The 22,467-nt window shown below is 42.2% G+C and overlaps 1 protein-coding gene and 1 long non-coding RNA gene across 48 annotated transcripts in view; both read left to right on the top strand.

The window, feature by feature from the left end:
• The first annotated feature begins 21 nt into the window (after positions 1-21).
• Positions 22-18,889, top strand: LOC145538174 (uncharacterized). The gene is made up of 2 exons (XR_014076687.1): positions 22-182; positions 15,204-18,889. It is a non-coding gene; the product is annotated as an uncharacterized LOC145538174 (long non-coding RNA).
• A 2,875-nt stretch (positions 18,890-21,764) lies between these two features.
• TOPBP1 (DNA topoisomerase II binding protein 1) overlaps positions 21,765-22,467 on the top strand; it is a 72,380-nt gene continuing 71,677 nt past the window's right edge. For 36 of the 47 annotated variants that reach the window (XR_014076701.1, XR_014076700.1, XR_014076707.1 and 33 more), the window contains exon 1: positions 21,765-21,888. Coding sequence is in view for 6 of the 47 variants with exons in the window: in XM_081569786.1 (XP_081425912.1) it covers positions 21,788-21,888 (101 nt within the window). In the remaining 41 variants the exon portion in view is untranslated. Of the gene's footprint in view, positions 22,456-22,467 lie in introns of all 47 variants that reach the window. The other 11 variants (XR_014076694.1, XR_014076692.1, XM_081569790.1 and 8 more) reach the window with 3 other exon arrangements.

Genomic DNA, 22,467 nt, shown 5'->3' on the forward strand with positions numbered 1-22,467 from the left:
GATCGCCCTCGCCACACCCCCATCCCTCGCGCGGGCATCTCGCCAGCCGAGCCTCGGCTGCATCTCTGCCCAGCACCAGGAGCTGCGAGGCTGGATCTCCGCTCGCCAGCTAGAGGTCCGCACCCAGAAGTACGAGCCGCAGCAACCCCGGAGCCCATTGGAGAGAAACACTGAAGCCCAAGGTGAGAGTGACCGCCTGGGCCCCAGGTTAGGTGCTAGAATGCAGGTTCCTTGACTCCTAGACATAGACAGCAGCTCTTGCGTGGCCCTCCCTTTCCGGACTGAGGGGCTGTACACGAGGTGAAACTTGTGGATCCCTCCTCTAGGAAGGCATGTGCACACGTATATACGATATTGTGAACACAGTTTTCAGGGATCCTCAGGCTCTTCCTCCAAAGCGTCTCGGATGGCCACTCCGGGTCCCTCCCAGAAGCTCTCCAACCCCCAACCCCCATAAAATGGTCTGCAACCCTGTGCTGAAGGCTGAGATCTGGTGAAGCGCAGGTGCAGACTGCAGAAGACTTCCTCCGGAAGTCTATGAGCTCTGCGTGGGGCAAGTCTTCCGAATTTAGAGAGAGTATTAAAAACTTTTTCTTGAATGTAATAAACATACATGAAACTTCACATGTCCCAGGTATACCACGATGAATTATCACCAAGTGAGCACAAGCCTATAACACAAGAAAAGGAATGTTAATAGGGTGGGGATGCCCCTCCTCCAATTACTTCCCATCTTCCCACAAGCGTATCCATTATCTTGACTTTTAGCAACACAGACTAATTCTGCTGATTGTTTAACTTTAAAGACATAGAATCATACTATATGTACAATGTTGCATCTGGCTTCTTTCACTCAAGGTTATATTTGTAAGATTCATCTACCTTTCTGTTTATGCACAATCCCAGGCTTGGTGTTGCATCAGTTCAGTTAAGCTCAGTTCAGTCGCTCCGTCCTGTTTGATTCTTTGGAACCTCAAGGACTGCAGCACACCAACTCCCGGAGCTTGCCCAGACTCATGTCCATTGAGTCTGTGATGCCATCCAACCATCTCATTCTCTGTCATTCCTTTCTTCTGCCTTCAGTCTTTCCAGGATCAGGGTCTTTCCAATGAGTCAGTTCTTCCCATCAGGTGACCAAAGTATTGGAGCTTCAGCTTCAGCATCAGTCCTTCCAGTGAATATTCAGGACTGATTTCCTTTAGGATGGACTAGTTGATCTCCTTGCAGTCCAAAGGACTCTCAAGAGTCTTCTCCAACACCACAGCTCAAAAGCATCAATTCTTCAGTGCTCAGCTTTCTTTATGGTCCAACTCTCACATCCATACATGACTACTGGAAAAACCATAGCTTTGACTAGACGGATCTTTGTCGGCAAAATAATGTCTCTTCTTTTTAATATGCCGTCCAGGTTTGTCATAGGTTTTCTTCCAAGGAGCAAGTGTCTTTTAATTTCTGCAGTCACTGTCTGCAGTGATTTTGGAGACCAAGAAAATAAAGTCTCTCACTGTTTCCATTGTTACCCCATCTATTTGCCATGAAGTGATGGGACTGGAAGCTATGATCCTAGTTTTTTGAATGTTGAGTTTTAAGCCGGTTTTTTCACTCTCCTCTTTCACTTTCATCAAGAGGCTCTTCAGTTCCTCTTTGCTTTCTACCATAAGGGTGGTGTCATCTGCATATCTGAGGTTATTGATATTTCTCTCCGCAATCTTGATTCCATCTTGTGCTTCATCCAACCTGGCATTTTGCAGGATGTTATCTGCATATAAGTCAAATAAGCAGGGTGACAATATACGGCCTTGATGTACTCCTTTCGCAATTTGGAGCCAGTCCATTGTTCCATGTCAGGTTCTAACTGTTGCTTATTGACTTGCATACAGATTTCTCAGGAGACAGATAAGGCAGTTTGATATTCCCATCTCGAAGAATTTTCCAGTTTGTTGTGATCCACACAATCAAAGGCTTTGGCATAGTCAATGAAGCAGAAGTAGATGTTTTTTCTGAAATTCTCTTGCTTTTTGTACTATCCAATGGATGTTGGCAATTTGATATCTGGTTCCTCTGCCTTTTCTAATTCCAGCTTGAGCACCTGAAAGTTCAGTTCACGTACTGTTGAAGCTTCGCTTGGAGAATTTTGAGCATTACTTTGCTAGCCTGTGAGATGAGTGCAATTGTGCAGTCGTCTGAACATTCTTTGGCATTGCCTTTCTTTGGGATTGGAATGAAAACTGACCTTTTCCAGTCCTGTGGCCACTGCTGAGTTTTCCAAAATTGCTGACATATTGAGTGCAGCACTTTCACAGCATCATCTTTTAGGATTTGAAATAGCTCAACTGGAATTCCACCACCTCCACCAGCTTTGTTCATAGTGATGCTTCCTAAGGCCCATTTGACTTCAAACTGCAGGATGTCTGGCTCTAGGTGAGTGATCACACCATCATGGTTATCTGGATCATTAAGATCTCTTTTGTATAGTTCTTCTGTGTATTCTTGCCACATTTTCTTAGTATCTTCTGTTTCTGTTAGGTCCATACCATTTCTGTCCTTTATTGAGCCCATCGTTGCATAAAAGGTTCCCTTGGTATCTCTAATTTTCTTGAAGAGATCTCTAGTCTTTCCCATTCTATTGTTTTCCTCTATTTCTTTGCACTGATCACTGAGGAAGACTTTCTTCTCTCTCCTTGCTCTTCTTTGGAACTCCGCAAATGGGTATATCTCTGGGTTACCCCTTTCCTTTCCCAGAAACTTGGCACCTCTAACGTCTAATGCTCTTAAATAGATGTTTTCTGGGGCTTTATCCACGTCTGGATGTGCTCAACAAGAGCACGGTTCTTATACAGGCTACTTCAACATGGCAGAAGCACAAATGAGGACGGCATTAGCTACTGATTTTTAATCTTTATTTTTTTAAGATCCCAGCTATTGTTAACTGAATGAATAAATTTTATAGGTTATTGTGCTCATTTACAACTGTTCCAACTCCTCGTTTATTCATACCTCTGAAAGGAAATAGGGTCTAACATTTTTCTTGTTTTACATGCTGACCCTAAGTTGGAAAACAGTGTCTGGTGTAAGGCTCAAAAAACTGTCAAATAGGTAAGTAAATGCACATAAAGCATTATCTCAAAAGTAGGTTGAGCAATCTTCTCTGTAGGCCAGTGGACAAAAACTAAACAGGGTCAAGAGGTGAGCATTGCTCTTAAGGTTAATGATCTGCCTAAAGCTAACACAGCCTAAAACCAGTAGCCCAAGATGCCCACTGACCTCTGAGTGGAGCAAGCTCTGGAAAATTCCTATTTATTGTAACCAAGTCATATTGCAAAGGAAGGACATCCATAGTCCTAAGGCCATCCCTGTTGCCTTATCATAACAGCAGAGCAGTTTAGATTGTATTGTAGGAAACAATGTAAAGACTTCATGATGGCCTTTGGAAAATTAGGAATTTGTAAATTTATCATAACTGTGTGCCAGGCACTAAGCTAAGTGTTTTTCAAATATTAATTTATAGTAACCTCATAAGTTAGTTACTACTGTCATCCCCATTTCATACAGGAAGAAAGTGAAGCACAAAGAGGTTAAGTAACTTGCCCGAGATCAGACAGTTAGTACATGTCAGAGCTAGCATTCAAACTAGGCATCCTGCTTCCAAGTCCATGCTCTTCCCCATGTGGCCTCTGGCATTTATCTCTGAACCTATTTCACTCTTTCCTCTTTCCAAGGGCCTTTCTGATAATAAAAACAGTTTTTGAAATGGTAACACATTTGTTTAAACCCTGGCAACTTCAGAATTGATTAGGTTGGTACTAGTTGACATAACAGATGAAACTCCAAATCTCAATGGTTTAACATAATGGAAGTTGGCTTCCTGCTAATATAAAGCCCAGTTGGAATCAGAGGTCTTATTTTGTTGGAGAGGCAGGGGTGGGGAGTGTCCACCTTCATAGCTCTGGTCAGTCAATCAGAGATACAGGCTAAGAGATGCTCTGCCATTTTCATCATGTGGTTTCCAAGACTGCCTTGTGTGTTAACACCTAGAATAAGGAAGTGTGGGAGGTACAAGAGGTTTCCATGAACCAGGTCTGGAAGTGCTATACATCACTTCTATTTATATTCTATTGGCTATAACTCAGTCGCATGACCCCACCGAGATGCAGACAGGATGGGAACTGGAATCCCTGGCTCAGCAACTTTGTCCCAGCAACAACATACACTATCAAAGAGGATCACGTGTCTTCGGTCTTTTGTCTTAGTTTGTGTTTCCCCAGAAAACACACTTTTAGACAAGACTTTTCAAATGTTTTATTTGGTGAAATAAAGAACACAAGTTAGAGAATGGGGAAGAGAGACAGGGATAAGAAGGCAACCAAAGGATGTACTGACAGGTCAGTTACCACCATGGAGACTGGAGCTTAATTCCATGGGGAAATTCTGGGAGCAAGCATAAGGGTTTCCAAGAGGCTTTTCAAACGAGTCTTTGTACACCAACTCCTGTCAGTAATCGTTTGACGGGTTTTTTTTCCTATGGGTCATAAATCCCCCTGCTTCCTGGGCTACTGTGCAGGTGGCAAAGGAGACTCCTGGTGTCACAGAATGCTTTCATGCAAAGAAACACAGGTGCTAGCAGTTGGAAGTTTCCCAATATGCCTGTAAGTGGTAAGGCTGAGAGGATATGTATGGGATACTAAGGATCTGCTACAAAGTCTCTGCCGAATCCACCGGATGGTCCAGTGACATATGGACTGAAAAGATCAATTGCTGCTCACCCCTCATCCCCACCAATCACATGGTGATATATAATAGTGGAGCAGGGACAGAACAACTACAGTTAAATTCCTTTTCAGAAAGTTCTGGAAGGAGGGGAGTTTCCTAGCTGTTGCTGATCAGTATCAACTTTGAAATCCTACTGGAGAGGCACTGGGTCGTTCCTCTTCCTGATTCAGGTTCTGCTCTCCGAAAGTAGTTCCTTTGCTCAGTGTTCTCCAGAGACCTTCTTGGAGGGTCCTCCTTTTCTATGATCCTCTCTAACCAGGTCTAGATAGGGTATGGAGAAACTAGTGCTCCCGGAAGGCTGTATGACTTTTCACCCACTTCCTATTATGCAAGCTTGAAAATTATATTAAAGGTTGAATACTCCGAATTTCTGGTTTTCTTCACAAAACAATGACCTCAAAACCTTAGTAACCTTCAGATCTACTTGCTCCCAATCAGTTTCACACATACAAGACAAGGGCAAGGGCTGAGTGATGAAGCTGTGGAAGAAACATGAGACATTTTTATTGCTTCCATAGATAGCAAAAATAGAAGAAGCCAAAGGTGCTAGCTCCCTGGGTCCTCACTGAAAAGGATGACACCGAAGAAAAGTGGCTGGTGACTGCAATTGAGATGTGGGAAACCTCATCACTGGGGAACCAGATCTAGATGATAGCTATGTGGTTTTATATTCTGCAGCTCTATTCTGAGGGGAGCGGTGCAGAGAGCACACTTCATCAGAATCTGGGAGGTGATGAGAAGCTATCTGATGACATTCTTCTAGGGCAGGTGGGAAGATAAGCGGGAGGTGGCCTCCATCTCTTATGTTCCAGCAGGATCACAGAGTGTTTGGCTTACATGTGCTGCAGTTTCAACCTTCACCTGTATGGATACGTACAAGTTTGCCAGGAAGCCATGGCAGAGCTGTTCCCCTACAGTAGTTGCCACACTCACAGTTCTCTCCTGGACTAATTTTCAAGCCTGATTTCTATTCTTAACCCCATACCTGTTTCTCTCTCAGTTAATGGTACCTAAAAATCACTTCATGGTAAATAGATGGGGGGAAAATGGAAACAGTGACAGATTTTATTTTCATGGGCTCCAAAATCACTGCAGATGGTAACTGCAGCCATGAAATTAAAAGACACTTGCTCCTTGGAAAAAAGTTATGATAAACCTAGACAGCTATTAAAAAACAGAGACATCATTTTGCCTACAATGGTCCATATAGTCAAGATATGGTTTTTCCAGTAGTCATGTATGGATTTGAGAATTGGACCATAAAGAAAGCTGAGCACCAAATAATTGATGCTTTCAAATTGTGGCACTGGAGAAGACTCTTGAGAGTCCCTTGGATGGCAAGGAGATCAAACCAGTGAATCCTAAAGGAAATCAGTCCTGAATATTCATTGGAAGGACTGATGCTGAAGCTCCAATACTTTGGCCTCCTAATGCAAAGAGCTGATTCATTGGCAAAGAACCTGATGCTGGGAAAGATTGAGGGCAGGAGGTGAAGTGGGTGACAGAGGATGAAATGGTTGGATGGCATCATCAACTCAATGGACATGAGTTTGAGCAAACTCTAGGAGATAGTGAAGGACAGGGAAGCCTGGCCTGCTGCAGTACATGGGGTCTCAAAGAGTTGGACACAACTTAGAGACTGAACAACAGCAACCCAGGTTGAGTGGGAGGCCCATATTCTTATGTAGGTCTTTTTCACATGGATGGGTTATAATATACGTTTGTTCTGGAAAACTTCTCTCAGGTTTCTTTTCATTTTTAGGGCCTAGATGCAATCAGCTTTTCCAACCTTGCAAAATCCCAGTTTTGGATTTTTAAATTTCTTTTACTTCTTGCATGTAAACAAGCTAATCCTTCCCTGAGTTTAACACCTTCTTATAATACCAAATTAAATGCAGCCAATAGCAACCAATGCATGCTACTAACATCCTATTTTACCTCCTCCTCCTACACTTCAGTGGATTCAGTTGACCTATATGTTCTACCTTCCAGGTATGAAGACAACAGTTTAAATAAATATTTTGCCACCACAGAGACTATTTCTATAGCAAGAAAGATCATTTACTAACATCATTTTTAAATTATACATCCCCTTATTTGTACATAGTCTTTGTGGTGGCAAAATATTTATTTAAACTGTTGTCTTCATACCTGGAAGGTAGATCATAGGCCTACTAAGTGATGAAGTGTAGGAGGAGGAGGTAAAATTTACCTCATTTTTTAATTATACATCCTCTTATTTATACATGGGGCTTCCTCGGTAGCTTAGATGGTGAAGAATCTGCCTGCAATGCAGGACATCCAGGTTAGTTCCCTGGGTTGGGAAGATGCCCTGGAAGAGGAAATGGCAACCCACTCCAGTATTCTTGCCTGGAAAATCCCATGGACAGAGGAACCTGGTGGGCTACAGTCCATGGGGTCGCAAAGAGTCGGACACGACCGAGTGACTAAGCACAGCACGTGACTCCCCTCTTCCTCCTCTGAGGCCTTCACTGGGTCCTAGAAATGTCAGGAATGGGCTCCTGTCCCTGGCAGAGATGTGTGGCAGCCTGTGACGAGGAGCACTGTGATGAGTCAGGAAGAGCAGGGGGGTTCCAGTCATGGTGCCTCTGAACAAGCCCAGGTGTGGCCACTTTCTGGCTGTGTGGTCCTGGCCCAGTCACACAGTCTCCGAGCCTCACTTTCTCATCTACATGATTTGAGAGGTGCCTACCCCCTCACAGTTGAAAGACAATGTGGGGAGGGAGTGGTTGGAAAATATCAGGTAAAGATTCACTCAGTTGAAAGATATTGGAGGAGGCTTGGTTGAAAGACACTAGGGAATAATCACTCAAGAGAAAGATACTGGGAGTAGGGGAAGGTGCTGGTTGAATAATACCAGGGTTTGTTCAGTTGTGTGAGACTAAGTGGTCTGTACTGAGTGGTTGGATATAAGGCTGATCTGATGCTTTTCCTCAATTTGACTGCCTTAATAGCATTTGTTGGGATAAAAGTGAGGATATTACATGAGCTTTGCTCTGAAGGAAAGGGATAAGGCTTCTCCCAGCTGCTTACTGTTTTCTTAAGCAACTGAGAAATTTACAGTAGTGGAGGCAGAATCCTCATACCATGCAGTGGTCCCATAGGGAAACCCCACTCGTTAATTAAAACACTTTCTCATCCAGGGGTCACAAATAAGAATTGGCCATTCAGTGATCTGAGCACCCATGGTGGTCTTAGACCACAGATGGGAGAACTGAGACATGTGAGGGGGCTGAAATGCCTCTAAGGTTAACCCTAGAGGGTTAAGTTCACAAGCAGTGCACTAGATCACCACACAATTTGATTAGTGAATTTTAATCTGAAAAATTCAACTTAAAAATGGGAAATACAGCCTCTCCAACACAGAAACAAGGGATGTCAGAAAGCCAGCCTCTAACTGACACCCAAGCCAGGGTTAAGGACACACAAACTTATACTTGCAAGTACCTACACAATTGGGCAAATTATACTAAAGAAGAACTCAACCTAAAAAAGGCAAAATCAGGGTTCTTCTGATATTCAAAAATTGCTATTTTTGTGCACACAGAAAAAGCCAGCCACGAATCAAACAGAGTGGAATGCTTACTTTGATTGGTATTTAGAAGCTACTAAACTAAAAAAGGCTTCTAGAACTCTGTCTCTCCTTCTGCTCCTCCCACGTATCTTTTTCTATCTGAATCGCCTGGTTCAGATGCTATATCTTTTTCTTTTCCAACTCATCTGCCTCCTGCTGCTTTTTCTTCCCCAATAAAGGAAGAAAAAAAAAAATCAGAAGTGATTATAACTCCCTTTAAGGAGGAACCTACTACAGGGAGAGATGAACCATCCTTAGTGCTTACAACACACCTAGGACCTAAGCAGAACTTTAGAGCCTTAGCTAAGGAATTTCCAATCCAAGTTAGGATCCATTAGGATCTGCTAAGAAATTTGAGTTACACATCTGGACTTATAAGTCTGGATTTTCAGATCTATATCAATTAATATAGCTGTTTGTTAGTTTCTGAAAGCAAAGCAAAGGAATGAATTTTTAAAAAGCAGGATGTAAACATTCCTTAATGAATTTTGAACCACAGGCTCACACTGAATCCAAGGAATGAGCTCAGAAATTGCTTGAACTTATCCCACAGGTTTTTCCAAAAAGAAAAAAAAGAAAGACCAGACAGAGATTCACCAGTGCAAGCAAAGATCAGATGGATCAATTCTAGATTATTATGAAAGGTTTGAAAAAAAAAACTTTTAAGCAATATTCTGGCTTGACACCTGAATCATTCTCTAAATACCAAAGCAGTCCCTTGTTTAACTCTGCTTTTTCAGAAGGCTTAAAGAAGGATTTGACTTCTCTAGTCAAAGGATAACCTAGATTGCTCAGAGTTACAAACAATGCCCTTGTTACATTGGCTGACCAGTGTTTCACAATCATTAAAAAAAAAAGGAGGGGGTATCTACAAAAATGATCAACCTTCAATTGTGCCAATGCCTGTTGAAGTTTAACTGACTCCTATTTAATTCCCAACTAGTAGAGAAAGCTAGCTTGAAAGAAAAAAGATATATATATATATATATTCAGAATTCTAACCCTGAGAGAATAAGGCCTACTAGGAAAGCCTGATTTTCTCTTCCTGTTCCTTGAGCCCAGAGTTCTGAGGATTATTTATTCTATCTCGACCATCTCTAATTCTTGAAACAGGGGGAGAAAAGGGATAAGAAAAATTATTTAACTTATTCCAATTATTATTTACAAGTAGTGAGCTTTATATTGTGATATATGTTTCATGACTAAGTTTAGAAAATGAAGCTATGAGATCCTTTGTTGTATCTGTCTGGATATATGTATGTCTCAATATGTGGTTTTGGATAATATTTCTGAGGTTAATTTGTCAATGAGCTCTGCTGCTGCTGCTGCTAAGTCACTTCAGTCGTGCCCAACTCTGTGTGACCCCATAGATAGCAGCCCACCAGACTCCCCCATCCCTAGGATTCTCCAGGCAAGAACACTGGAGTGGGTTGCCGTTTCCGTCTCCAATGCATGAAAGTGAAAAGTGAAAGTGAAGCCGCTGAGTCGTGTCCGACTCTTAGCGACCCCATGGACTGCAGCCTACCAGGCTCCTCCGTCCATGGGATTTTCCAGGCAAGAGTACTGGAGTGGGTTGCCATTGCTTTCTCCACAATGAGCTCTACTTAACTGAATTAAAGAAAATCAAGTATTTATATAAATTCTGAAAGATATAGAAGATAACTGGCCAGAATTAATTTCAGATTCACATAAGCTGGGAAATATTCAATATTAAATTAATACCTGGTATTAATGTTTAAGTTTTTTGATCTAATTAATATAGACATGTCTTTAGAGTCATCAACATTAAGCATAATACTTTTATTGCATCTAGATTTAAATAAAATCTTGTTATAGCTATTGCAACTTCGTCAGCAAGGAAGGTAACTTGATGTGAAGAAACTTTAAAGGAAAGAAAATATATAAATAATGCAAGAGCTCTTAGAAAAACTCTATTAAGAATAATTATGCTTAGAACTGTCTATCTAAAATAGTCTCTACAGATTCTGGTAACTTGAAATTCTAGAGTTGTGCTGAATTAAGTTAAGTGATGGAAGTTTATTGAATAGCTAGGCCACTCTCAAATAAAATAAGATATTGAAACATTAATTAGTAAACACTGGCTTCCTCTTTCAGAAACACTAAAGATATTTTGGATTATTGATAACAAATGTTTGGTGCTACACTGAGATATTTTCTATAAGAATGCAAATGTTTTTAGAAATTATTACTGATATTCATGTTCCCCAACCTACAGAATGCTAATATAAAAGACAGTTCATGGTTGTTTTAGAAAAGTAGGATATGTGTTCTCAGTAAAAATTTCATTTTATTAAGGGAAAAGGAAGCAGTCTGACTTAGAGCTAGCTGGTTCTGAATGGGAAAAAAAGTAATGGATACAGAAAATGATTAAAAGGTACTGAAAAGTAGACCCTGATAGAGTTTCATGCATGGTTAAGACTAAGGTTAAAGTTAATTTGAGTAAATAAATACATTTAAAAGTAAGCTGGTGCAAAACTTGAATTTGGTGTTTCTCTCTGTTAAGAAAAGTTTTCCTAAGATGTTGAATTGCCTTTGATAAGAAATTTTAAGTTCTTTACCTTTTTTTTTTTTTTAAATTTATTTATAAATTTATTTATTTTAGTTGGGGGCTAATTACTTTACAATATTGTAATAGTTTTTGCCATACATTGACATGAATCAGCCATGGGTTTACATGTGTTCCCCTTCCTGGACCCCCCACCCACCTCCCTCCCCATCCCATCCCTCTGGGTCATCCCATTGCCCCGGCCCTGAGCCCTTGTCTCATGCATCGAACATGGAATGGTGTTCTGTTTCACATATGATAATATACATGTTTTAATGCTATTCTCCCAGAACGTCCCACCCTCACCTTCTCCCTCAGAGTCCATAAAATTGTTCCATGCATCTGTGTCTCTTATTCTGTCTCGCATATAGGGTTATCTATTCTGTATTTGCCTTTGAAATCTCTTATTGTTAATTTTTATTGTTTTATTGTTATTTGAAGTCAAGTGGGCCTTAGGAAGCATCACTACGAGCAAAGCTAGTGGAGGTGATGGAATTCCAGTTGAGCTATTTCAAATCCTAAAAGATGATAACCGTGAAAGTGCTTCACTCAATATGCCAGCAATTTTGGAAAACTCAGCAGTGGCCACAGGACTGGAAAAGGTCAGTTTTCATTGCAATCCCAAAGAAAGGCAATGCCAAAGAATGTTCAAACTACTGCACAATTGCAATCATCTCACATGCTAGCAAAGTAATGCTCAAAATTCTCCAAGCCAGGTTTCAACAGTACATGAACCATGAACTTCCAGATGTTCAAACTGGATTTAGAAAAGGCAGAGGAGCCAGAGATCAAATTGCCAACATCCGACTGATCATCAAAAAAGCAAGAGAGTTCCAGAAAAACATCTACTTCTGGTTTATTGGCTTTGACTGTATGGATCACAACAAACTGTGGAAAATTCTTCAAGAGATGGGAATATCAGACCACCTGACCTGCCTCCTGAGAAATCTGTATGCAGGTCAAGAAGCAACAGTTAGAACTGGATGTGGAACAACAGACTGGTTCCAAATTGCAAAAGGAGTACGTCAAGGCTGTATATTGTCACCCTGCTTATTTGACTTATATGGAGAGTACATCATGTGAAATGCTGGGCTGGATGAAGCACAAGCTGGAATCAAGATTGCTGGGAGAAATATCAATAACCTCAGATAGGCAGATGACACCACCCTCATGGCAGAAAGAGAAGAGGAACTGAAGAGCCTCTTGATGAAAGTAAAAGAGGAGAGTGAAAAAGTGAGCTTAAAACTCAACATTCAGAAAACTAAGATCATGGTGTCCGGCCCCATCTCTTCGTGGCAAATAGATGGGGAAACAATGGAAACAGTGAGAGACTTTATTTTCTTGGACTCCAAAATCACTGCAGGTGGTGACTGCAGCCATGAAATTAAAAGACACTTGCTCCTTGGAAGAAAAGCTATGACCAACCTAGACAGCATATTAAAAAGCAGAGATATTACTTTGCCAACAAAGGTCCATCTAGTCAAAGCTATGGTTTTTCCAGTAGTCATGTATGGATGTGAGATTTGGATTATAAAGAAAGCACCGAAGAATTGATGCTTTTGAGCTGTGGTGTTGGAGAAGACTCTTGAGAGTCCCTTGGACTGCAAGGAGATCCAACCAGTCCATCCTAAAGGAAATCAGTCCTGAATATTCATTGGAAGGACTGACGTTGAAGCTGAAACTCCAATACTTTGGCCACCTGACACAAAGAACTGATTCATTGGAAAAGATCCTGATACTGGGAAAGATTTAAGGCAGGAGGAGAAGGGGATGACAGAGGATGAGATGGTTGGATGGCATGACTGACTCTGGACATGAGTTTGAGCAAACTCCGGGAGTTGGTGATGGACAGAGAAGCCTGGTGTGCTGCAGTCCATGGGGTTGCAAAGAGTCAGACATGAACCAACTGAACCGAACTGAACTGACTGTTATTTTGGCTAAGTAAATAGCTATTGTTTCACAGAGGCCTGTGATCCTATTTGATTGATATTTATTGATTGATATTTATTGACAAAACTTCTTAAGTCAAAATTTAATTAAGTCCTTTGACCTCTAGCTAACTTTGGGATGCTTCAAAGGCCCCCTGAAACACCCCAAATAGAGATATTAAACTAACAACATTCACTTGGTATGTTCAATTATTGGACTGGCCAAAAGGTTCATTTGGTTGGCTCTAGTACGGAGCCTGGTGGGCTGCTGTCCATGGGGTCGCACAGAGTCAGACACAACTGAAGCGACTCAGCAGTAGCAGCAGCAGTAACAAACTGTTGACTTTAACTTCATTCAAAACAATTTTACTGGATTGTATTGTGACAGCTGTCATATTGGCATGCATTTTAAAAAAGAAAATTTATCAAAATTGGTGAATTTTTGTGTAGGCATTTTAATATTGGAGATGGAAGGAAAACATTAATATGTTTGGCATGCTATGCTTTATTATTTCCAAAAAGGTAAAAGTGCAGCTGAAATGCAAAAAAAAGATTTGTGCAGGTGTATATAGAAGTTACTGTGACTGATCAAACATGTCAAAAGTGGTTTGCAAAGTTTGGTGCTGAAGATTTCTTACTGGACAATGCTCTGTGGGCAGGTAAACCAGTTGAAGTTGATAGTGATCAAATCGAGGCATTGAGAGCAATCAATGTTTTATAACATGGGAAATAGCCGACATACTCAAAAGATCCAAATCAAGTGTTGAAAATCATTTGCACTGCTTGATTGTGTTCATCATTTTGATGATGGGGTTCTACATAAGTTGAGTGATAAAAACCTTCTTGACTATATTTCTGCATGTGATTCTTTACTGAAACGTAATGAAAATGTTTCATTTTTAAAACAAATTGTAACAGCCAATTAAAAATGGATACTGTACAATAATGTGGAACAGAAAAGCTCCTGGGGCGAATCACCAATCCAGGTTCGATGCATGATACAGAGTGCTCAGGGCTGGTGCACCGGGATGACCCGGAGGGATGAGATGGGGAAGGAGGTGGGAGGGGGGTTCTGAAAGCAGAACACATGTACACCCATGGTGGATTCATGTCAATGTATGGCAAAACAAATACAATATTGTAAGGTTAAAAAGTAGATAAATAAACTAATTAAAAAAAATAAAACTCAGAAACTAACGAAACTGAAAAAAAAAAAAAAGAAAGAAAAGCTCCTGGGGCAAGAGAAATGAACGACCAGCAACCACACCAAAGGCCGATTTTCATCCAAAGAAGGTGATGTTGTGTATATCGTGGGATTGGAAGAGAGTCTTCTATTTTGAGCTCCTTTCAGAAAATAAAATGATTAACTTTGACAAGCCCTGCTCCCAATTAGACAAACTGAAAGCAGCACTTGAAAAGAATCCAGAATTAGTCTACAAAAAATGCAGAATCTTCCATCAGGATAACACAAGACCATATGTTTCTTTGATGACGAGGTTAAAACTGTAACAGCTTGGCTGGGAAGTTCTGATTCATCCAATGTATTTACCATACATTACAACTTTAGAGTTCCACTTACTTTGGTCTTTACAAAATTCTCTTAGTGGGGAAAATTTCAATTCCCTGGAAAACTGTAAAACATACTTGAAACAGTTCTTTGCTCAAAAAGATAAGTTTTGGGAAGATGAAATTATGGAGTTCCCTGAAAAATGGCAGAAGGTAGTGGAATAAAATGGTGAATATGTTGCTCAATAAAGTTCTTGATGAAAATGAAAAATGTGCCTTATTTTTATTTAAAAAACTGAAGTAACATTTTGGCCAATCCAATACCTGGTAAGTATTGTCAAATGAGTAATAATTCTTCTTAGGTTATATTGTATGGTAAATGTTACTAATATAGATATCCTGGAAATTGTGAATTCCTAAAATTCTGATAGATTATAGTAAAATTTATCAGTCATAATTCTAGTTATCATCTTAAAGTGTTCTATGTCATAGCAGTAACCAAGTTTCTTTGTCAATTGCATTGTAATCAGATTTTAAATGTGCCTTCTTAAGTCTTTTGTCATCATAGACAGTTACGGTTTTATTCTGATGTTTTTGCAAAAATGCTTTCTCTTCAAGAAGATTAATAGAAAGGACTTCTGGATAAATACAAGTTCCTGAATTTCAGATCATAATGCTAAACTGAGTAAGAAATTAAACAGACCTAATGAGAAACCTGATGACTTCATAAACTGTTGACAAAGATAGTTAATTACATAAGACTGAGTGAACTGGTGAATATGGTTATAGTTTTTAGTTTCTGTCTGAAAAACTACTGGTTTGGATCTATGTTTTCCAGGTATAAGGAAACCTTTCCCTCAAACGAATTCTGACTTTGATAAATTATACCTTTGTAAGCAGAATTGCTTACAAACAATTCTGAGCGGCGAGCGGCAGCTGTGTGGTGCTGGAGCAGCGAGCAGCCGAGAGGAGATACCCTACGTTTAAGGTCAGTAGTGGTGGCCATGAGGAGATACCCCATGTCCAAGGAAAGGAGCAGCAGCTGCAAGTTGCTGGAGCAGCCATGAAGAAATACCCCATGTCCAACGTAAGAGAAACCCCAGTAAAACAGTAGGCGCTGAGAGAGGGTATCAGAAAGCAGACAGACTGAAACCACAATCACAAAAACTGACCAATCTAATCACATGGACCACAGCCTTGTCTAACTCAATGAAACTAAGCCATGCCAGGTAGGGCCACCCAAGACGGATGGGTCTTGGTGGAGAGTTCTGACAAAAATGTGGTCCACAGGAGAAGGGAATGGCAAACCACTTCAGTATTCGTCCTTGAGAACCCCATGAACAGTATGAAAAGGCAAAAAGATAGGGCACTAAAAGATGAACTCCCCAGGTCAGTAGGTGCCAACTATGCTACTGGAGATCAGTGGAGAAATAACTCCAGAAAAGAATGAAGAGATGGAGCCTAAGCAAAAACAACACCCAGTTGTGGATGTGACTGGTGATAGAAGCAAGGTCCAATGCTATAAAGAGCAATGTTGCATCAATTCAGTTCAGTTGCTCAGTTGTGTCCGACTGTTTGCGACCCCATGGACTGCAGCATGCCAGGCCTCCCTGTCCATCACCAACTCCTGGAGTTTACTCAAACTCATGTCCACTGAGTCGGTGATGCCATCCAACCATCTCATCCTCTGCCATCCCCTTCTCCTCCTGCCTTCAATCTTTCCCAGCATCAGGGTCTTTTCAAAGGAGTCAGCTCTTCACATCAGGTGGCCAAAGGATTGGAGTTTCAGCTTCAACATCAGTCCTTCCAATGAACACCCAGGATTGATCTCCTTTAGGATGGACTGGTTGGATCTCCTTGCAGTCCAAGGGACTCTCAAGAGTCTTCTCCAACACCACAGTTCAAAAGCATCAGTTCTTCGGTGCTCAGCTTTCTTTATAGTCCAACTCTCACATCCATACACGACTACTGGAAAAACCATAGCCTTGACTAGACGGACCTTTGTTGGCAAAGTAATATCTCTGCTTTTTAATATGCTAAGTTGGTCATAACTTTCCTTTGAAGGAGTCAGCGTCTTTTAATTTCATGGCTGCAATCACCATCTGCAGTGATTTTGGAGCCCCCCAAAAATAAAGTCAGCCACTGTTTCCACTGTTTCCCCATCTATTTGCCATGAAGGGATGGGACCAGATGCCATGATCTTAGTTTTCTGAATGTTGAGCTTTAAGCCAACTTTTTCACTCTCCTATTTCACTTTCATCAAGAGGCTCTTTAGTTCTTTTTCTCTTTCTGCCATAAGGGTGGTGTCATCTGCACATCTGAGGTTATCGATATTTCTCCTGGCAATCTTGATTCCAGCTGGTGCTTTATCCAGCCCAGCATTTCCATGATGTATTCTGCATATAAGTTAAATAAGCATGGTGACAATATACAGCCTTGACGTACTCCTTTTCCTATTTGGAACCAGTCTGTTGTTCCATGTCCAGTTCTAACTGTTGCTTCCTGACCTGCATACATGTTTCTCATGAGGCAGGTCAGGTAGTCTGGTATTCCCATCTCTTTCAGAACTTTCCACAGTTTGTCGTGATCCACACAAGTCAAAGGCTTTGGCGTAGTCAATAAAGCAGAAGTAGATGTTTTTCTGCCATCTATCTCTACAAGGATTAAATCATGTCCTGCTGCAGCTACTCATTTTCAACACCCCCTGAAAGGAGTTCAAGGTGGAGAGCAGAAATAAGGCATTCTGTGCTTTGGAAAAAGACCTGGCAGAACAGGTCTTCAGATAGATATTTTCAAAGACCCAATTTTATGAGCCCAAATCTTGTATCTCCTCTTATCTAGAAAAGCACTTAAATTCTTCATGGTGATGTCCACTCCTTGTGACTAGCAGAAACTTTCTGCAAAATATATGTGCTTGAATGCATGTACTCTCCCTTCACCAAAAGCACATATATACTGACCTTCCATTCTACCACTTTGGAGTAGTTTCTAGGAACTATCTGAGGTACTGTCACGCAGGCTATAGTCTTTGTTATTGTTGTTGCTGTTCAGTCATTCAGTCGTATCTGACTCTTTGCAACCCTATGGAATGCAGCATGAAAGCCAGCTGCATGGAACCCCATGGAAGCCAGGCTTCCCTGTCCTTCACTATCTCCTGGAGTTTGCTTAAACTCATGTCCATTAGGTTGATGATGCCTTTCAACCATCTCATCCTCTGTCACCCCCTTCTCCTCCTGCCCTGAATCTTTCCCAGCATCAGAGTCTTTTCCAATGAGTTGGCTGTTTGCATTAGGTGTCCAAAGTATTGGAGCTTCAGCATCAGTACTTCTAATGAATATTCAGGGTTGATTTCCTTTAGGATTGACTGGTTTGAAGGGGCTTCCCTCATAGATCAGTTGGTGAAGAATCTGCCTTAAATGCAGGAATCCACCTGCAATGCAGGAGACCCAGGTTCGATTTCTGGGCCTAGAAGATCCCCTGGAGAAGGAAATGGCAACCAACTCCAGTATTCTTGCCTGGAAAATCCCATGGACAAAGGAATCTGGCGGGCTACAGTCCATGTGGTCACAAGAGTCAGATACAACTTAGGGACTAAACCACCACTGGTCTGAACTTCTTGCTGTCCAAGGGACTCTTGAGTCTTCTCCAGCACCACAGTTTGAAAGCATCAGTTCTTCAGCACTCAACCTTCTTTATGGTCCAACTCTCATCTCTATACATGACTACTGGAAAAACCATAGCTTTGACCATATGGACCTTTGTTGGCAAAGTGATGTCTATGCTTTTTAATATGCTGTTTAGGTTTGTCATTGCTTTTCTTCCAAGTGAAATGGAGCAGGACACTGTGTCCCTGCCCACTCCTCCATCATGTTTGCTTGTCTTTTGTCTGTGGAAAACTTTAGCCAAAGAATAAGCTTAATCAGAGAAGTGAGAAATGTGGAAATAAAACAGTCAGAAGAGACTTAAGAATAATGTAGTCATTAAGCATAGTCAAGGACCTTTATCAAGGGCTGTAGACAATATTCTGAGCCATATCCTTTGAGCTACTTTATAGATACTAAAACCCCAGGTGGAGAAGATAACTCCCCGATGACCAGACTGTAACCAAGACATGAACTGCCACAATTTCAAGGACTGATCACAAAGAAATGGGAACAAATGGACCCTCAAACAGAAGATTAACTGTGCCTAAAACAACCAAGATGCTGCTGATCAGATCACTGATGGCCAGTTTGAAGATGACTGTTAGAGCTGTGTTGTTTCTGCACGTAGTCTCCGCCCCCCGCCCCCACACACACACTGTTTATAAAAGTTCTTGCCCCCACTGCTTGCGGGGGGGGGGGGGGGAGTCAGCTTTTGGACAGCTGTCTGCCACCCTCCCCCCACCCCAGTTGCCAGCATCTGAAATTAAGCAAACTTTCATTTCCATCAACCTGGCCTATTTAAGCATCTTTCAGTTTCATGGCTGCAGTCACTGGCCCCAGTGATTTTGGAGCCCAAGAAAATAAAGTCTGCCACTGTTTCCATTTTTTCCCCATATATTGGCCATGAATTGATGGGACCAGCTGCCGTGATCTTAGTTTTTTGAATGTTGAGTTTTAAGCCTGCTTTTCACTCTTCTTTTTTACCTTCATCTAGAGAATCTTAAGTTCCTCTTTGCTTTCTGCCATTAGGGTGGTGTCATCTGCATATCTCAGGTTATTGACATTTTTCCTGGCAATCTTGATTCCAGCTTGAGCTTCAGCCAGCCAGGCATTTCACATTATGTACTCTGTAAATAAGCGGGGTGACAATGTACAGCCTTGACATACTCCTTCCCCTATTTGGAACCAGTCCATTGTTCCATGTCCAGTTCTGTTGCTTCTTTCTTGCATACAGGAGGCAGGTAAGGTCAGTTTTCATTCCAATCCCAAAGAAAGGCAATGACAAAGGATGCTTAAATTACCACACAATTGCACTCATCCCACACGCTAGTCAAGTAATGCTCAAAATTCTCCAAGCCTGGCTCCAGCAATACGTGAACTGTGAACTTCCAGATGTTCAAGCTGGTTTTAGAAAAGGCAGAGGAACCAGAGATCAAATTACCAACATCCAATTGATCATCGAAAAAGCAAGAGAGTTTCAGAAAAACATCTATTTCTGCTTTATTGTCTATGTCAAAGCCTTTGACTGTGTGGATCACAATAAACTGTGATTAGTTCTGAAAGAGATGGGAATACCAGACCACCTGACCTGCCTCTTGAGAAACCTGTATGCAGGTCAGGAAGCAACAGTTAGAACTGGACATGGAACAACAGACTGGTTCCAAATAGGAAAAGGAGTACGTCAAGGCTGGTGTTGGAGAAGACTCTTGAGAGTCCTTTGGACTGCAAGGAGATCCAACCAGTCCATCTTAAAGGAGATCAGTCCTGGGTATTCATTGGAAGGACTGATGTTGGTTGAAGCTGAAACTCCAATCCTTTGGCCACCTGATGCGAAGAGCTGTCTCATTTGAAAAGACCCTGATGCTGGGAAAGATTGAGGGCAGGAGGAGAAGGGGATGACAGAGGATGAGATGGTTGGATGGCATCACCGACTCAATAGACATGAGTTTGGGTAAACTCTGGGAGTTGGTGATGGACAGCAAGGCCTGGCGTGCTGCAGTTCATGGGGTCGCAAACAGTCGGACACGACTGAGCGACTTAACTGAACAGAAGGTGCTCTGATATTCCCATCTCTTTAAGAATTTTCCAGTTTGTTGTGGTCCAACAGTCAAAGGCTCGAGCATAGTCAATGAAGCAGAAATAGATGTTTCCACTTTGTTTGTAGTAATGCTTCCTTAGGCCCGCTTGACTTCATACTCCAGGATGTCTGGCTCTAGGTGAGTGACCACACCATAGTGCTTATCTGGGTCTTTCAGAACTCTTTTGTATAGTTCTTCTGTGTATTCTTGCCTTCTCTGCTTCTATTACATCCATACTGTTTCTGTCCTTATTTTGCCCCAAATAAAACTTAACTCGCCACTCTCAGGTTGTGCAGTTTTTACAGTTGACAGTGGCCAACAATGCCCATTTTCTAGAGAACTGCCCAGCAGAGTAAGCAGGAGCCCTCTGTCCACTGACACTAACCCGACAAATAGTAATTATTATATCAGCTCAGATTTGCGCCTTCACAGTGAATTGTGGCAGGGTTGTCTCTCTTTTTTTTTTTTTAAACAAGTCTAGTAACTTTGGTTTATCTGTAAGGCTTTCCTCACCTCCTCCCTGACAACAGGCCTTTCAGTCCCAGTGTTACTGATTCTGACTCACCTTCCACCTAAGTGTTCACTTTGACCCAAGATGCTATCTACCATCTTTAGACATTTAAAAAACCAAGGTACAGATCATTAAACTCTCAGGTTACTCAAGTCATGATTTTCTCACTCTCAACAGTCAAGAATAAAATGAGGAGAAACGCTGACCAAACAGTTTGTCACTGGCCATCAACAAGCCAGAGATCCTATAATCCTATTTCACCTCCTCTCCCTATACCGTTGCCATTTGAACATTAGGTTCCATCCCACAATCTGCCCAACACTTGGGAAGCTACAGAGAAAAAAATGAGATGCTCATGGGGTGGGGGTAGCGAGGTGGGAGAATGGGGTGTTAATCCCAGAGAGGGCACTACTGAAGTTGGCAAAGACCCAGGTGTGGAATTCACGTCATCCTGACGTCTTTCTTTCCTTTAGTCCCTTGGCTGTTGTAGCTGGTGAGCACATTTGGGCTATACTGGAGGAAAATAATCCAGTCCACCAGTCCATGGAGTCAAAAAGACTTGGGTGCAGTCTTAAACTTCTACCACTTACTGTGACCTTGAACACTTCATTTAATTTCCCTAAGCCTCAGTTTTTACATCTGTAAAATGCAAATCAGTATTTGCCTCCCAGAGTTGTTTTAGATAATATATGGTTTCTCGGCATAAGGTACTTATTAATGAAACCCTCTTTTACCTGTCTTTATTTTTTGATATGTTAGTGTCTGCTCTGAGACATCAGTCCCCAACATTTTTTGTCACTAGGGACCGGTTTAGTAGAAGACAATTTTTCCCAGGGTAGGGGGAGCTCCGCGGTTCAGACGGCAATGCGAGAAATGGGGAACGGCTCTGCTTCCACTACTAACCTCCCCTGGCCCTGGAGTTGCGAACTCCTGCTCTGAGATACCTGTGACTGGCCGCCCCAAAGCCCTAGCCCTCGGCGCTTGGCCAATTCCCAGCGAACGCAAGATCCGCCCTTTCAGCTCCTGAGCCGAAGCTTCTGCCACAGACTTCCTGGCCCTCCCCCACTCCAGCTGTGGTAGCGTCACTTCCGCCGGAAGGGACGGGCGCGACAGCGCGGTTGGCGCGAAAGTCGGTTCGGCGTTCGGCAACTTCCGGGTCTGCGTTTGCTTTGGTCGGGGGCGCCGCCGGATGCGGCGGGTGTGCGCCGGACTGGCGCCCGACCCCAGCCGCAGTTCCGCGGGGCGCGCGGCCCCTCACTCGCCGCCCGGAGATCCCCAGGCTCCACCGAGGTGAGTGAAACTCAGAGTGAGCACCCAGCTCCCTCCCTACTTCGCGGGGGGGAGGGGTCCTCGACGCCGCCTCTGGCCTTCGGGGGCTCCGGATTCCGGACCTTGTAACCGGCCCCCGGACGGGTGGATGGGACACCAGAGAGCACGTGACTGGGGCTGGACCGATAATCCGACTTTTCCCTGGCAGCTGGGGAGCGAGATCATCTGGCCTTTTAGGGCCCTAACTTGGATGGCTGGCTTTCATGTTTATATTTAAAGTTCGTTTACTGAGGGCTTAACCTATCTCGAGGGCTGCAGATGACCTCAGGGACCTAATCGTTCTGAGCATTCTCAAGCTAAATGAAATTGAATGACTATCGGCTTAGGAGACTTAGAGCTCCAGAGCAATGGTCTTCGATGAATTCAGTTTAGCAACATTAATTTCGTATTTTGATTTACGAAGATTGGTTGTTGTCATCTTTTCCCTTGATTTTGTCCACATTCCACTGTTTCTTACAAGCCGTAATGGACGAATTCATGGGCAAGACCAGAATGTTTGTCCTTCGGCATTCTTATCTGCGCAGAAAAGTAGGTGCTTTA

Source organism: Giraffa tippelskirchi, chromosome 2, assembly GCF_054371585.1.
Source record: "Giraffa tippelskirchi isolate mGirTip1 chromosome 2, T2T-mGirTip1v1.2.pri, whole genome shotgun sequence".
Lineage (NCBI taxonomy): Eukaryota > Metazoa > Chordata > Mammalia > Artiodactyla > Giraffidae > Giraffa > Giraffa tippelskirchi.